General features: G+C 39.6%; 2 protein-coding genes across 3 annotated transcripts; one reads left to right on the top strand and one right to left on the bottom strand.

The window, feature by feature from the left end:
* Positions 1-755: 755 nt before the first annotated feature.
* On the bottom strand, positions 756-8,699 carry vsig10 (V-set and immunoglobulin domain containing 10). Of its 2 annotated transcripts, XM_023417108.2 has the most exons (9): positions 8,424-8,697; positions 8,019-8,330; positions 6,373-6,678; positions 5,064-5,345; positions 2,998-3,282; positions 2,565-2,678; positions 2,332-2,344; positions 1,174-1,316; positions 756-1,075 (listed from the first exon to the last, which is right to left on the bottom strand). In XM_023417108.2, the coding sequence occupies exons 1-9, from the start codon at positions 8,473-8,475 to the stop codon at positions 981-983; spliced, it is 1,602 nt and encodes a 533-aa protein (XP_023272876.1). In that variant the 5' UTR covers positions 8,476-8,697; the 3' UTR covers positions 756-980. The 2 variants fall into 2 exon arrangements, 1 of the variants encoding a protein (XP_023272876.1); XR_015437901.1 differs by lacking the exon at positions 2,332-2,344 and having other exon boundaries at positions 8,424-8,699.
* Positions 8,700-11,313: 2,614 nt separating this feature from the next.
* pebp1 (phosphatidylethanolamine binding protein 1) lies at positions 11,314-13,662 on the top strand. Its single transcript, XM_023417172.2, has 4 exons — positions 11,314-11,540; positions 11,828-11,937; positions 12,772-12,872; positions 13,236-13,662. The coding sequence occupies exons 1-4, from the start codon at positions 11,406-11,408 to the stop codon at positions 13,451-13,453; spliced, it is 564 nt and encodes a 187-aa protein (XP_023272940.1). The 5' UTR covers positions 11,314-11,405; the 3' UTR covers positions 13,454-13,662.
* Positions 13,663-15,267: the final 1,605 nt, after the last annotated feature.

Genomic DNA, 15,267 nt, shown 5'->3' with positions numbered 1-15,267 from the left:
CTGATATTTAACATTTGCTGTAATAATGCAGCCATAAAAAGCTTTGAATATTTCACACAAAAGCATGAGCTACTTTGAATTAGTGTTGTCATTCCCTTAAAAAGAAATGTTTTATTATCGGTAATCTTAGGGTGCAGCTTACTATTGTTTTTATTATCAGTGAGTCTTTTGTCAATTAAATGTCCTTTACATCTGTCTGAAGCCCAGGGTGGTTCAACCAGTCTGAACCACTTTACTATGAATTAAGACAAAGAAAATCATCCAAGCCAAACAATTGAGAAACTCAGATGAGGAAAAGTTTGGTATTTTTGCATGAAGATTGATTTAAATGAATTAAGGAAATCATAATAGTTGCTTCTTGTGTTCTAGCTAAGTGCAAGTGTAAGTAAGCGCACGACCCCATTTTTATATGCAGATTACCAGTGATTTTACTCTCAGGTCATATCACCAACTCTTAGTTTAAATATTTACACAGAACAAAGTCCGATAGTGACACATTGAGTCAAAAGTTAGCGATGTTTCAATTGGTTTCCCAGATAAGGTAACCTAATGAGTGACAAACTGACTCCACCACATTTTTAAAAAACATGTCTGGTCTAGAGTTACATTCTGGACTGCGATAGTCAGAGTTAGGCTGAAAGGGTTATGTGTACAACACAGGGTGGAGATGTACGTAGATCTGTGAATGAGGAGTTAGTCATGGGTTACCAAAGATATTTTTCCACCATGCAAAAGACGGCAGTCATACAATCATATTCTTTGGATTCACCAACTTCATTTACTGCATTCATGTCAGTATCAGAACAACATATTCAAAACACTGTACAAATATGTTAATCGCAGAAAAGCTTAAAAAAACAAAACAAATCAAAAGAGATTTTTCTTTTACATTTGTCTTCCACCAGTTCTGTTCACATTCTCATTGGGAGTAAATAGTATTTAACTAAAAAATAAAACATTTTTCTAAAAACACCCAATACCTAAAATGTTACAAGTTCCACCGGCTCCTCTGTCTGTACAGTGTCTTCCTGCTGCTCCGGGCTTGTGTCAGCAGTTTCTGCGTCCTCATGATCACCTACAAAAACAGAAGGGACATTTTTACATGACTAAACATTTGCGCACTTCATCTACAAACCGTAAAAATCAGCGTAAACGGCCGTGATAAAGTCATACTCGATGGGATTCGATGTATCTGGACAAGCGTCGTGTGGCGTCCGTTGACCAGCGGAGGCAGCCGCGGGACGGCGTCTTGAAAGATCTGCTCGTCGTCTGACTCCACCAGACTCAGCACGTCTCCTCTGTCCTCCTCCATTTGCCTAGAGAGCAGAAACGTTATGACATTAGTGCGCCTGCAGGTCGGGATCCAGTCTTTATAATCATAAATACCTGAGACACTTTGACACTGCTATACATTATCAAATCTTTATTGCTCCATGCGGCAAGTTATTTTGTGTTCAACGTCTGTGTTTTAGGAGGTTTTGCGACTGCAGTGCCTTCACACTGCACACACTCTCAAAAGTGACCAAATCAAAAAAGGTACCGTCTGGAGTTCTTGACCACTGGAAGCACTATGAAGCAATGATGTGTGGGTCCCAGTTTTGTTAGTATCTCAAGCACGTGTACAGGGATATGCCAAGAAATGTAGCATCTTGCTAACAAAAGACATGAAGATGAATACTGCTAGCTGTCAAACATGGATGTAAACAAATCAAACTTCTGCTCTACAAATGTTTCATGAGGAAGGAAATGCATTTTAACGCATTAACCAGGCCATGTGTTTTGGTGAAAAAACACTGAATGTAAACAACATAATATTGTTTGTTTAGGAAAAAAACAAACAAACCTCTGCAGGGTATCTTTAAGTTTACTCAAAGGTGTAAGTATGCAAAATAACTGCTAAATGTTGACAAATTTGTCCCATGACGCAATGCAGGATTGAGATTTAGGGGCTGTTCACAGCTGGAAGAAAAATCTAATTAAACTGACTGATATTTAGGTTTTTATTTGTGAGGTTTTATGGACAGCCGGAACTATCGGTGCATGTCTTGAATCATTTCCAGCTGGTAGAAAGCAGTAATGTAAATGCTGATTTCTTGTATAGGCTACTAACTGCAAAAAATGTGATTAATACAGGTGTCAAATAGCTAGACAAGAGAGAAACTCTGGCTACTTGATTCAGAGTATAATAATATTGTAATATGTTTGCAGGAATAAGAAAAAGAAACCACTAAAATAAAAATATAAACGATATACTTAACAACTGAATTAAAATGAAATGATGTTAAAATCAGCATGCAGAGTGTATTGGAAAGGTAAACGTGTGATACTCACCCGAAGCCACTTCCTGAAACGAAAATATGAACATAAATTGTGAAATTAGTATTTATGGATTTGTGTGATTCAAACATTTGCGATGTCAGATCTCATGAACAACATTACAGATGCAGTATGAAATTTTAATGCATGCAAAGACTGATCATAAGATTAAGGTTAGGTGGGACAGTCATTCGTGTCATGCGTTTGTAACCTCTGTGCTTATGTTGCCAAGAACAAACTGAAGTTACCCAGGCAAATTCGGTGTCGGCTGGAGTAAACCGTTTTAGCTATGATGACGGCTGATCCCACGATCAGTGCTGCTATAAAGATGCCGATGATCGCTCCCGTGTATTCAGAGGAAGCTGTGCAGACAAAACAAGACGAGAAGGGGAGGATTAAGAAGCAGGAGGAGCGGCGGGTTTATCAGCATTCCAGAGGTGGAGACGACACCTGCAGCGACTGGCTTTTGTTGCAAGAACTGTAGGCTCAACCCATTGTTTGTCATTCATCATTCCTTCTGATGTTAAAGTTTTCATTTGTTTATTCTTTTCAATTGTTCATCGCTCTCTTGATCACCTCTCTCTATATATAAAAATGCAATAACATGCAAATGCAATTAGATTTCCCCCGCACATGTGACCATCGTGCAGCCCCAAACCCTTCCTCTCATCCCAAACTCACCTTTCACAGTGATGTAGACTTCCAGGTCGCTGACGGCGAGGGGGTTCTCGCTGCGGCAGAAGTAGACTCCTTCGTCGTCCTTGCTGATGTTGTTTATGGTCAGCTTGTAGACGGGGCCTTCCTCAGACAGGACATACTTTGACCCGGGCACGATGTTGTCCTGCTTGAGTCCCTTTCTCCACGAGGTGTTTGCAGGGGGGGTGGACGTAGCCTCAGTGCAGATTAGAGTTACGCTGGTCGCCTCCAGAGCCGTGACCATCGGTTCGCCTTCAGGATACGGAGGCTCTGGGAGAGACGAGCAAACACTGAACTGTCAGACTCTTGATATTATTTGTCCAAAAAGTTCTCAGTACTATTCTAGTTGGCTTCAGTGGGAATCCCCCAATCTTTATATTCATAATAATGAATTCTTTGAAAGAAAAGTTTGACATTTTGTTTAAAATTCACGTTCTCTTCAAGAATTAGACAAGAGAATTAACACCACTCTCACAGTCTGTACAGCCAGGAAACAGTTAGCTTAGCATAGCATAAACACTAGAAACAGATGGGAAACTGAGAATCAGTGACGGAAAATCGCTAATCTAAAAAGGAGTCCGTTTTTTACTTGAAGGAAACACTGTGCGACGCAGGTAGATTTTGGGTCTTATTTGACAAAGACACACCTTTGATTGAAATCTTTACTGACATCAAAAGAAGGCTGATAAAATAATACTAATGTATATACTATCACACACTTGTGCGTCACCTGTTGCACAATCCTGTCCTTTGATAACCCGTACACAACTTAGTGACTCACTAACTGTCCACATGCTGCGGGCACGCTGCCAACTGTATCTGTCTGGGTGTGTTTGTATCCGCAGCAGGACTAGAGTCTAATGTAAACTAACAATTATAATAAGGCATAAATACTGAGCGTCAGTTAGCCTGTCAAGCAGTTTTCCTGGGCTGCAACACTCAAACAAAGTGTTTAGCTTCATAGGAGAAACAGAGTGGAGAGTTTACGACAGGTCGCCTTCAGGGGAGGAGGTACATTCAACTGATGCATGCATTACCCACAATGTTCTTCTTTAACTATTGGTTTCATTGGGCCACAAAGCAATTGGCAAGACTTTTCACAGGGACTATTTCTTTGCAAGAAATCTTATATGGCAGCAGGCAGTTTCTAACATTAGGACTCGCCTGGGTTCATCTGCTGAGATATCCATCTCTGAAACCTATAAATAATCAGTAACACTTTATTCTACAGTTCCTTCATTTTCTGAGGAGATGATTTCTAAAAACTATCTACATAAATTGATAGAATTATTGTTCTAAGTTCTTAGACAGTTACTATTGAGTGGTCTTTTTTGTGGGTAGAAATCTAGTGTGGCATGTAGCCATGCAGATAGTTTATAACATTGGGATTTTCATGGATTTAGCCGCTGAAGCTTTCAAATATTTGTATTAGTACAAATGAGGTAAACACAGTTTGGTTTGTGGTATTTGCAGCAATCCATTTTAAAATTAAGCAGGAATATCTCAGTTACACTCTAGCTCAGCTGTTTTCACTGGAACTCATTCTTACCAAATAAATAAACCCTATGAAAACTGTCCTCTGTGAGGTCTGTGAATTATTCGGAGTAGCAGGGATACTTTAGCGGGAGACATGTTTTTTAAATGTAGTTTTTCAATGGTGTGAATGATGGAAACAAAATCCTATTTACCTCCACTGCAATAGACTGGAGGCAGATATCTCAGAGCCTCAGCAGACAGACCCAGGTTTGCCTCAGAGTTACACACTAGCTGCGTGTCTAGATACTGTACTACAGTGTGCCTGTTACTCTGGACGAACCGCAAAGCTCACTGAATGTTTTTTTTTCACTTTGTGGGTGGGGGGGCTAATTGGGTGTACTGACCCTTTAAATTGAGTTAAGGTCAGTACTAAGAATACAGTTGTGTCAACAATCGCTGCACACTGAAGAGTGTCAGTCGAGCTCAGTGGCCTCTAAAGCGGAAAGTACATAAAAGATTCAGCAGCTGCACATCTCAGGATTGTTACGAGGCTCGTTTCACAACAACGTGCTTACTGAGGGTAAAACAACACGACTTCTCCTTTCCCGAAGCGAGCGCTTGGTGCCGGGGCGTGCACCTCAGCGTCTGCCCGTCAGACAGCTGGGAGCGGTTCAGTGTCACCGACAGACTGTCCGTCACCTCCGTTGCATAAACGCGTCCTTGCCAGTGGGCTCCCTGGTCTTCCTCCCAGCTCAGCGTCGGGGTGGGATACGCTCCAAACCAGCTGCAGTTGAACTGGATGTAGGAGAGGTCCTGCGCTGGTGACCACATACACTCAGGGTGTCTCTCTGGGGCATCTAGTCAGAGGAAAAACATCAGTATGGAACTTGCAATATATTGCAAAAACTGTGCAATATAACTATTATCATTTAAAAATCGAGTTTAGTTAGGGCCATGGTCAAGGATGGTCAGACCCGCAAAGAAAGTGGCAAAAAAAAGTTTATATGGTGGCGGAGATTTTGCATTTGGCTCCTAAACTTTTTTTCATATTCAGAGGTGAATATAAGACACAGAACAGAAGGGGAAGGCCACGATAACGTCATCACTTTACCTATGGTACTGAAACATAAAGGATAAACAAGGAAAAATGGTCATAAAACTCTGTTTCCTGAACGTGACCGTCATATTTCATCCAGTATTGTCATCTTTGTCTTTTTGTCGTCTAAACTTGAGGTTAAGAGTTTTTTATTAAAAGCTTCTTAGAAGCCGACATGACATGAGTGACACTTTTTTTTACATGTAGCCATAAAGATCTTTCAGAGTTAGATATCACTTTAACACAGACTTTTAAAATACAAATGAAACATCAATACTTAGCCTTGTGTACCTGAAAAAGAAAATATATGGAGGTGGTCCACAAGTGCTCATCCACACTCCCTCCAGCAACAGTACTGGGTCCCAGTTTTCAATATTTCTTCTGTTTTGGATTAGAATGAGTTAAATTTTGTTCACACTCCTAAGATTGAGGATCTGTGTCTCTGATCTTTTTTAGAAAATAATGGTGTTCCTGCGTACAGCATTTGTTTGTTTTTCTACCAAACTTTTTCTTTTTTTTTTTTTTTTAAAGTACTGAGCGTTGGCAGTCAATTCTCAGTCAGATGTTCAGTCGTGTAACTAAAGAAATAGTTATTGTGCAACTGCTTGTGTTATAACAACATTAAACAGTGATGCACTGAACAGTGTTTTGCAAAATAAAAAACAAAAGAAAAGAATAACATGTTTAATTTCCTCAAACTAAGGTACAGAAAAAGCATAATTTTGGTTTTGGATTTGCTGTATAATATAATACATACATACATGAAAACAGCACATCCTGTTACTTACAGTACACTAGCAGCTGCGTGCTCTTGTTGACTGCCTGATGAGAGACGGTGTTGCGGGCCCTGCAGCTGTAAACTCCCTGAGCGCCGGGTTGAATGTCTTCTATCCTGTAGTCCAGCCAGGCTCCAGGACCTGAGACCAGTGAGTCGTTGCTGGACGAAGCTCCTCTGAAGGCCCAGGTCAGCTGCTGAGAGGGGTAGGAGGAGCCGGAGCAGTTAAAGGAGACGGTCGAGCCTTGATAGACGATGAGCGTCCCATTGGACAGGGCGTGGGCTGGGCCGATGGACACAGACACGTTTTCTGGACCACCTGAAATAAATATGAGCCTTGCATTATAACTGTGCACAATCCGATCTGTCATTATTGTCAAGAGTAAGAGGTAAATTACTTAACTTTATTACTTAAATACCCATCACCATCAATACCCATGACTAATTGGAAGTGATTTTTAAAACACTGTTTTGAGCTTCTGCCTTTAATCAATGCTGAAGATCAACGTTTTGATGAGGAGGTTGCATGATACACATTTTTGCTGATGGCAGAGCACAGTAATACAGCAGTTACTGGCTGTAATATGATGTAATAAGACAGCAACGTGCCAGTAAAAGAGAAGAAGAAGAAGAGCACAAGCTTATTTGCTTATTTTATACAGGATTAGTAAGTATTTTAAGTATGGAAGTTCACTTTAGACTTGTTTTTTTCCACTACATTTTAGTACCAGCAGGAACCATTAATCCATCCAATGAAATCACAGGCTTTATCATAAATTGTTACCATTTATCAATAGATTAATTGATAATGACAAATAACTCTCAGTTCTAACCTTCTCTGGTGCAGCTTTAAGTATCCTATTTCTCTTATTTTGTCCTGTATAATATCATTCATCACGCTGTCTACAAGACTGGATTACCAGGGATAAAGCAAGCAAATTCCCATTGGCCCCAAACGTCAAAGGTTTACGCCTTATCTTTTGGGTTTATATAATTTGATTAATTATATATTTGTATGATTAATGAAGAATATCTGCCATGCAGAGTCCTCCATCCTCCATCTTGTGGCCCCATCCTCCAGAGGGAGCTCAAACTCTAGTTTTAAGACCTAAATTGTTTTACTTTACACTGAGCTCATATGTTGAAAAGTTGCATTTTAACAATTTTTTTTTCTCTGTGTCAAGTATAATTAACACACAGAAAACCTCGGTCAAAGTAGTATTAATCCATTAGTACTGTAAGAATGCAACCAAGAATTACTGTCATTATCAGCAGGTCTGACAATGGTTTTCTTTAATAATCAATTGCTTTTCAGTGTATAAAATGTCAGAATTTTTTTGTTTTTGTTTGACAAACAGTCAGAAACACAAGAATGTTGAGTTTACTGTCATAGAAAACTGCAAATATTCACATTTAAGAAGAATTTTTTGGAATTCTTGCTTAAAAAAAACAACTTTAACAATTAATCAGTTATCAAAATTGTTGCCAATTATAACATCTCAATTGACTGATTGATTGATCAGCTAAACATTTCAGCTCTAGAGTAATGGCCTCAATCTTTTGCCTTTAGCCTAGAAATGCTGCTTTAAAGGAATTCCAGTGAAAGACACAGAGCGGGTCATACTGGGATCATTACTGGACGAATGATCATTCACTTACTGGTTACTTGGAGCCGGACACGTGCATGGAATGTATTGTTGCCAGGTAGTGTGGAGCTGCACAGGTAGCTGCCCTCATCTCCAGGTGTCACCCAACCGATGTTCAGGCTCCCGTCATGCATTACCATCAGACGCTGTGCGGCGGGAGAAGGGCTCGGCGAAGAACCTCCACCCCTAATGACTTCTCGTCCATTTTTCATCCATGTCGTTAAGGTCGGTGTTACATTACCGACGGTGTAACACGGAAGTACAGCGATGTCGCCGGGTGCGGCTTCCAGCGCCGTTTCGGTGGAGCCATTATCCGAAACTGCCGCTTTAACATGGAGAAGAATAAAAGGAAAAAAATGAAAGAAGCAGTTTCACACTCACCTGTCGCACCTGGCTGTGTGTTGTTATTAGAACTCACCTGTCGCAGATAAACACAAATGTATAAGCGCTACAGCTGCGACTATCTTCATGATAACTTTCCTACATCGCCTTCAAAAAAAGTGAACAAAAGGCTCCCAGTCCAAACCTGTCTGACTAGTCCACCTGCGCGAGCCTGTCTGTAACACACTGACACACAGTGCACACCTGTCCGCCCATTGTAAACCACGGTAAACACACTACATTGTCGGCATAGGTGACCCGTCTGACATGATGTGACTTCTGTCTCTCTGCGGCAGATTTGGCGGACGTGCTTTGTTTACTAGAGATCCGGAAACTTTGGCACAAATAAACCACGCCTGACCTCACCTTTTTAAAGGTACAGTAACACCATTTTTTTTCAATTCTATGAAAAGCCTATACACTTGCCTATGATTATTATTGTGAAAACATACGAGACAAATTATATTATTAAGCAGATGTTACGACGTTATAACATTGTATTACATTGTATCACCGCTATAATTTAATTTTAACTCTTAAACTTTATTTTTATCTTATATATATCTTATACCACCAAACAGAAAATAAAAAGGTCACTGTGGTTGATTACACAACTCAAGGAAGACCTCAAGAAGTGGTTGATACATACAGTGATGAAGTGGAAACCAATGTTAGTATGAGAAAAATAATAAAAAATACACTTTGTGTTTTTTAAGCTTTTACCTTCCTTTCTCATCAGAGTTGCTCAGTTTCCATGGAGATGGTTTAGTTGCTGGCACTGATTACCAAAAGAAAAAAAAAAGAAAAAGAGAAAAAAAAGGCAGTTTGAAAATCTATATATCTGTGACAAGCAGAAAAACTGCTTCAGATGATGAAGGTCTTGGGGTATGATTGAAGTCTCAACAACATGGCTCTCAGCCCCCTACTCAAAATGATTTTGAGTTTGTAAAGTAAAGTTTAGAAATAATTCCAATGTTTGTAGCTGTAAGTCAACCTCTGTAAACCTGTAAAATAAATCTGCATGTTCATGTTTGCATGTGAAACAATTATGCTTGTGGCAGAGATTTGTATTAACCCAGAATCTTTGCTAACCTGACCGCAGCAGGCTCCTGGATACGCGGTACGAAGTCGCTGTTTAACACAGTTAGCATTCATAATACAAGGTAAACTTTATAGCTTAGTGTTAAATTAATCTTTGTAACTAATTGCAGACATGTCAATATTTGGTAAATATCACATATATGAGGAGAAACCTTGTAATATTAGCTGAAGCTACTGTGTGTAAGCTAACTGTGTGGTGTAACCGCTTGTATTAAAACCATAGACCAAGGGAAAACATGTTATGACGTGTTTTAAAATTAGTTCTGCAAAGCTAAGGTGACGTTACCGAACTTAGTGTTAACAGTGACAGCGGGTTGTCAATGTCGGTAAGCTACAGTGACAAGTAGGGTCATTTTCCCATACACTTGAATACAATCGAACTTTTTGCTTCGGGTGGAGTCGCCCCCCGATGGTCATTCGATAGAATGCAGGTTTAAGGCACTTCCGCATTGGCTTCATTTTCCAGACCCGGAGTCGACGTAGCAAATCCGCGGCTCTGGACCCGCATGCGGCTCTGGACCCGCATGCGGCTCTGGACCCGCATGCGGCTCTTCAGCCCACCTGCAGTGGCTCCCTTTAGCTTTGAAAAAAAATAAAATAAATAATAATAATATGAAAATAAATAACGGCTATTTTTTCTTTTCTTTTTTCTTTTAAAGAGAACACCTCATATTTTGGAGATAGAGGTGATACTGATAATATTTCGTCGACTAAAATATACGTCGCATTTTACAACGTCTCCATAGCAACGTTTACAACCTACCGCCTCTTTCTGCCGCCCATAGGTGGCTATTCTTGAGTTTCGGACCCCTGGTAAGGTAATCATGGATAAATCCAAAAAAAGAAAAGTCTCGGAGGAAAATAGAGAGTTTGATTCTGAATGTCTCGACGGTTGAATGCTGTATTTGGCTGAGGATAAATAGAGAAGAGGATGATTGCACACTGAAATGGACTTGAGTCATAATTAAATACAAACTGGCCTGTTCTTATGTTTACTCTTCTTAAAGCTATTAGGCTGCAAGTATATTTTTAAGTATAGTTTTATTTATTTCAAAGTGGGTTACTTTTTATTTTTTTAATCCTTCACAAATAACAGAAAGACTCAAATAAGCCTGCATAGTTATATGTTTTATGTGTTTTTTTTCTCATATTCATAAGAGTTTGGTGTTTTCCTTTGTTATAACAGGTAAAAACAGCAATAAAATGTCAACAGTTGTTTTGTAGTTCTATAATTTCATAAATGCAATAAACTATAGTTTATTTTATATATAGTACAACTATATATAGAACTTTAACGCTGTGTTATCTTCATTTTAAAGGTCGAATAGGTTTTGCGGCTTCAGATGATTTGTATTTGTGGGAGAGGCCAAAAATAGCTCTTTTAACAGTAAAGGTTGCAGACCCCTGTGTGGCAGTGACGTGGCAGCGCCCTCTATCGGCCACATGCAGCTAGTGCTGAAGGTGACGTTCACGTGTAGTTCAGAATGTTAGGAATAAATAAAACGTACCACAGTACTAAACTCAAGAAGTAAATTCATTTACCTCCGAATTGACTTGGTGTTATCACTAAGACGGAATGTCAGCACATATCCTTACTAATATATTATTGCTATGATCATGACGGTAAGAAACTTGGTAATGATCCACTAATGCTGACAGCTAATTGGAAACTATCCGATGGAAACAGTTAACTTACAAAACATGATTCAAGGTTGATTTGAAATTCAGGAGTGAAAATGTTTTTGATTCAGATGGTTCAACTTATAAGCTAAACGTGCAAATCCCTCCCAAGTTGCTATATCTCCTGTTGGTACCTGAACGCAGCATTTTGAACAATTAATTTGCCAGCAGTAGCGGTTCAGCCAAGCAGTAGCAGTCCAGCCAGGCAGCAGCTTCTGAAAACAGACTACAGCTCAAAATGCCCGTAGATTTAAGCCAGTGGGGCGGCTCTCTTGCCCTGCAGGAGGTCGAGGAAAAGCCAGCACAGCCTCTGAAAATTAAATACGACTCTGTGGAAATCGACGAACTCGGCAAAGTGCTCACACCAACACAGGTTAGTCAGCTAAATATTGTTGGTTAGCTAAGCTAACAACTCAGCTAATTTAGCGTCGTTTCTGAACGTTAGCTTAAAAGCTACGTTACGAGCACCGTGCTAACATGAATTTCTTTAATTAAACACTGCTTTGTTACTGTTGTTACTTGCACATTTGCCAACAATGAATTGGGTTACATAATGCCTCCAGCATGTCTACATGTAAAAGAAGGCGGATAGCGACCCTAAATGGACGACATTAAGTTGACACACCTGTCTCCAACTTCCTAACTTGTGTTGACCTGCAGGTGCAGAATCGACCCACCTGCGTCGAGTGGGAAGGATGTGACTCCAGTAAGATGTACACTCTGGCCCTGACCGACCCTGACGCTCCCAGCCGGAAAGACCCCAAATTCAGGTGAGATGAAAAGGAAATGCGCAAACTTACTTAAAATGGGTAAAAGATGGTAGCAACATTGCAGTATACAGTTATTTCTGTTACACAGGAAGTAATTAAATTGTGTCATTAAAATGCTAATAATGGTTGGAAATGAATGGAAGTCCTGCCTTTCTTTTGACAAGAGAAATGCCAATGAGGGGAACTTAAAGGGGGTCTGTGCATTGTGTATGTTCACTGCTGTTTCAGGTACCTGTCAAGCACACAATAGAGAATACATAGCAGCATTCAAATCAAAGTGCCTGGTGTGCTTTGTGTCAACAGGTTTTTTTGTTTTTAAATGATAGAAATATTCACCATGTAAGCAACAAAATCCACCAATCCTAGATCCTGATTCAGGATTCCTTCATGACAGAGCTTCAAGATGGAGTAATAATCCAGCACATGACTCAAGGTGGACAGTGAGTCTGCAACTTTTGGGATGCTGAAGGTCTGGGGCAGTTGCCCACATTTCAGTCTCAGTGCTTATCATGATTGGTTCATTGCACTTTGTAACAGTTTTGTTCAATAAAAGGTTTTATGGGCTCATTTAGCAAACTGAATGACGATGCTAAAATCTTTGGTGCATCAACACAAAGTATTAGACTTTGGAGTGTATAGCTTTATTGTGTTTATCGTATCCCACAGTCCAAGACAATTAATTAATTAGTTGGCGACTAAATGTTCCACAAGTGTGAATGTGGGTGTGAATGGTTTGTCTGTCTTTACGTGCTACACCTGTGATTGATTTTCAACCTGTCCCAGGTGTATCCCACCTCAATCTATATATATATTTTTTAATGCTTTTCACTAAAGGGAGTGGCACCACTTCCTGGTGGTCAACATGAAAGGGAACGATGTGTCCTCTGGCTGCGTCATGTCGGACTACGTGGGCTCTGGTCCTCCTAAGGGCACAGGTAAGAGAAAGTGAAGCTTAGAGAAGGCACTAATAAAGGATAGAGGTGATTTCCACTTCAATGTGTTGTTGCACCAGCTCATTTATGGCTTTATTTGTGTCCATATTTTGCAAAATGTCCCATATTTGGGATTAAGTTAAAGACAAATAGTTTTCATCTGCACAATGAATGAAATGTCTAACCCTAAAGCCTTAAAGTTACTTACAATGAGCAACATATCATGTTTTAAGAGAGAGATAAGAACTCACTGAATGTCTTAAACAGTACATGTAGCCTGGCCTCAATAATTTATAGTTTTAAGAGGTTGTGTTCCAGCAGCAGGGTGTGATGTAATATTTAAAAAGTTGTCTTTGTCCCTTTCAGGTCTCCACAGGTATGTGTGGCTGGTGTACGAGCAGCCAGGCACCCTGTCCTGCTCTGAGACTGTCCTCACCAACTGCTCTGGAGACGGCCGTGGCAAGTTCAAACTCCAGAGCTTCAGGAAGAAATACAAGCTGGGAGCCCCTGTGGCAGGAACCTGCTACCAGGCCGAGTGGGACAGCTATGTTCCCAGACTGTACGAGCAGCTGGCCGGAAAATAAAAAAAAAAAATGTAGGCTGGTGGTCTTTAGCAAACTCCCACTCATGCAACAGGCAAAAAAACCCCAACAGTTAAACAGCATTCTTTTTTCGTGTGTGCCACTGAATAGTATTTTCTTTTCCTGCTGCTGCCAACCCATGCTGGGACACAAATAACTCCTCAATAATGTCACCTACACCCATCTACAATAAATCTGTTCAACACTGAAAAGGTTGTTCTGTGTAGAAATGATTTCTGATGCTTAGAGACTCTCTCAACCACCTTTGATCCTCAATAACATTTTATTATTAATCTAATGTTATGAAATATTGTGACATATTACCATAAATGTGAGGAAATATTTGAAAAGTTTGTTCCATTAAGATCTATAATAATTAGTTAAGTGATGCATAAGTAAGAGCACTGCAGACAGGAATTACCTCTGAACTTTGCTCAGTTTTATCTAACGTCTTTAATAACCTTTGCTCTCTTGCTAAACACTGAGTTTTTAATTTGTGCGCTGATCTTATCTTGCTTTAACCTGCAGTGTGAATTGATATTTGGTTTTCACTTTATTGTTTTACTATGTAGTAAATACAGTATGATAAAATTCACTGAAGAGACAGGCGTAAAACCAGTCAACAATACAGTAGTTCCTAGTGGATTTCTGGCTCTACAAGCTGAAAACCGGTTGGCTACATCAGTAAAAGTGATATGTTGAAGACTTTATCAACCATGTTTTCAAGTCAAAGTGTGAGCTGTCAAAACACTGAACTACCAAACTTGCAAATTGAAATCAGCAGCTTAACCAGTTTATGATCTTCAGGAGTTCATGTTGGACATATAACAACACATCCTTTGTTTGTGTGATGAGCACTTTATTTACAAATATAATTAAAAGCTCTGACAGATTCATGCTTTGTTTTAACCTGGAAAAAAAATTAAAGTGCATGCATTAATAAAGCATCATACTGGTCTGGTTTATAAGAAAATACACAGCTTGAGAGTTGTGTAAAGCCACAAAAGAAAAAAAAATTAAATGAAAATCCCATTGATAGATGACTGAATCTCAAATACTATCTGAGGAGGGGGGAGGAAAAAAGCGCCTTTAAAAATTCTTTTTTGATATGAGTGACAGTTAAAATACAATACGAAAATAAGTAAAAGCTCTCCATAAATCCTTCTATACACAAAGTACAAGTCCCCCCGCCCCCCATCCCCATGAAGCCCTTTGTGCTAGCTGGGAACTCGAGTTCACGTGTCACATGTATTATTATTATTATTCACATTGGCTGCCAGTGCAGAGAAATCAGTACGATACACATATTGAGTACCATGATTCACCCTCCCCTCAGTAATCAAATCCACCTGAAGGAGTGACATTTATTATTAAGTGTACGTATGTGATATTTGTCTCTCAAAGTATCAAATTATTCAAATTTGTCATAAAAATGTCCTGATGAATAAATACCAAAAAGTGTTGAGAGGAGCAGCGCGGAGCACGACTGTGGAAGGATCGGCTGAGAGATTTATCGCGTTGAGAGATTTGTTTGGTTTTTTTGCACCGCTTGAGACCAAAAGACAAACTAATGAAAAAATTCATCACCTCTAAAAATGGATGGTTGTGGAGCCATTTCACTTGTCGAACTGCCCTCGTTTTTCTCTCCCTCCTTCTCTCGTCTTCCACTTTTAGTCACACCAAAAGTGTCATCATTGCACAAGAAACAACAAACACTGTGACTACAGTATGTTATCATTATTCTTACAAAAACATGACAACTACAGGAAGTTATCCAGCATATTTTTTTGTCATCTTGTGACACCACGAGAGGAAAC

Source organism: Seriola lalandi, unplaced genomic scaffold, assembly GCF_002814215.2.
Source record: "Seriola lalandi dorsalis isolate HSWRI2012SDOR001 ecotype SW California unplaced genomic scaffold, Sedor1 jcf7180002054572, whole genome shotgun sequence".
NCBI classification, from domain to species: domain Eukaryota; kingdom Metazoa; phylum Chordata; class Actinopteri; order Carangiformes; family Carangidae; genus Seriola; species Seriola lalandi.
Note: the sequence above shows the minus strand (reverse complement) of the source record. Positions and strands in the feature narration are given on the sequence as shown.

Coding starts and splice junctions, on each gene's coding strand:
- vsig10 (XM_023417108.2), bottom strand. CDS start 8,475: ATGAAGATAGTCGCAGCTGTAGCGCTTATACATTTGTGTTTATCTGCG. Junction 3,283..5,063: donor GTCGTGTTGTTTTACCCTCA/GTAAGCACGTTG, acceptor CGTCTCTCCCAG/AGCCTCCGTATCCTGAAGGC. Junction 2,679..2,997: donor AGTCTACATCACTGTGAAAG/GTGAGTTTGGGA, acceptor TTGTCTGCACAG/CTTCCTCTGAATACACGGGA.
- pebp1 (XM_023417172.2), top strand. CDS start 11,406: ATGCCCGTAGATTTAAGCCAGTGGGGCGGCTCTCTTGCCCTGCAGGAG. Junction 11,541..11,827: donor AAGTGCTCACACCAACACAG/GTTAGTCAGCTA, acceptor GTTGACCTGCAG/GTGCAGAATCGACCCACCTG. Junction 12,873..13,235: donor TGGTCCTCCTAAGGGCACAG/GTAAGAGAAAGT, acceptor TGTCCCTTTCAG/GTCTCCACAGGTATGTGTGG.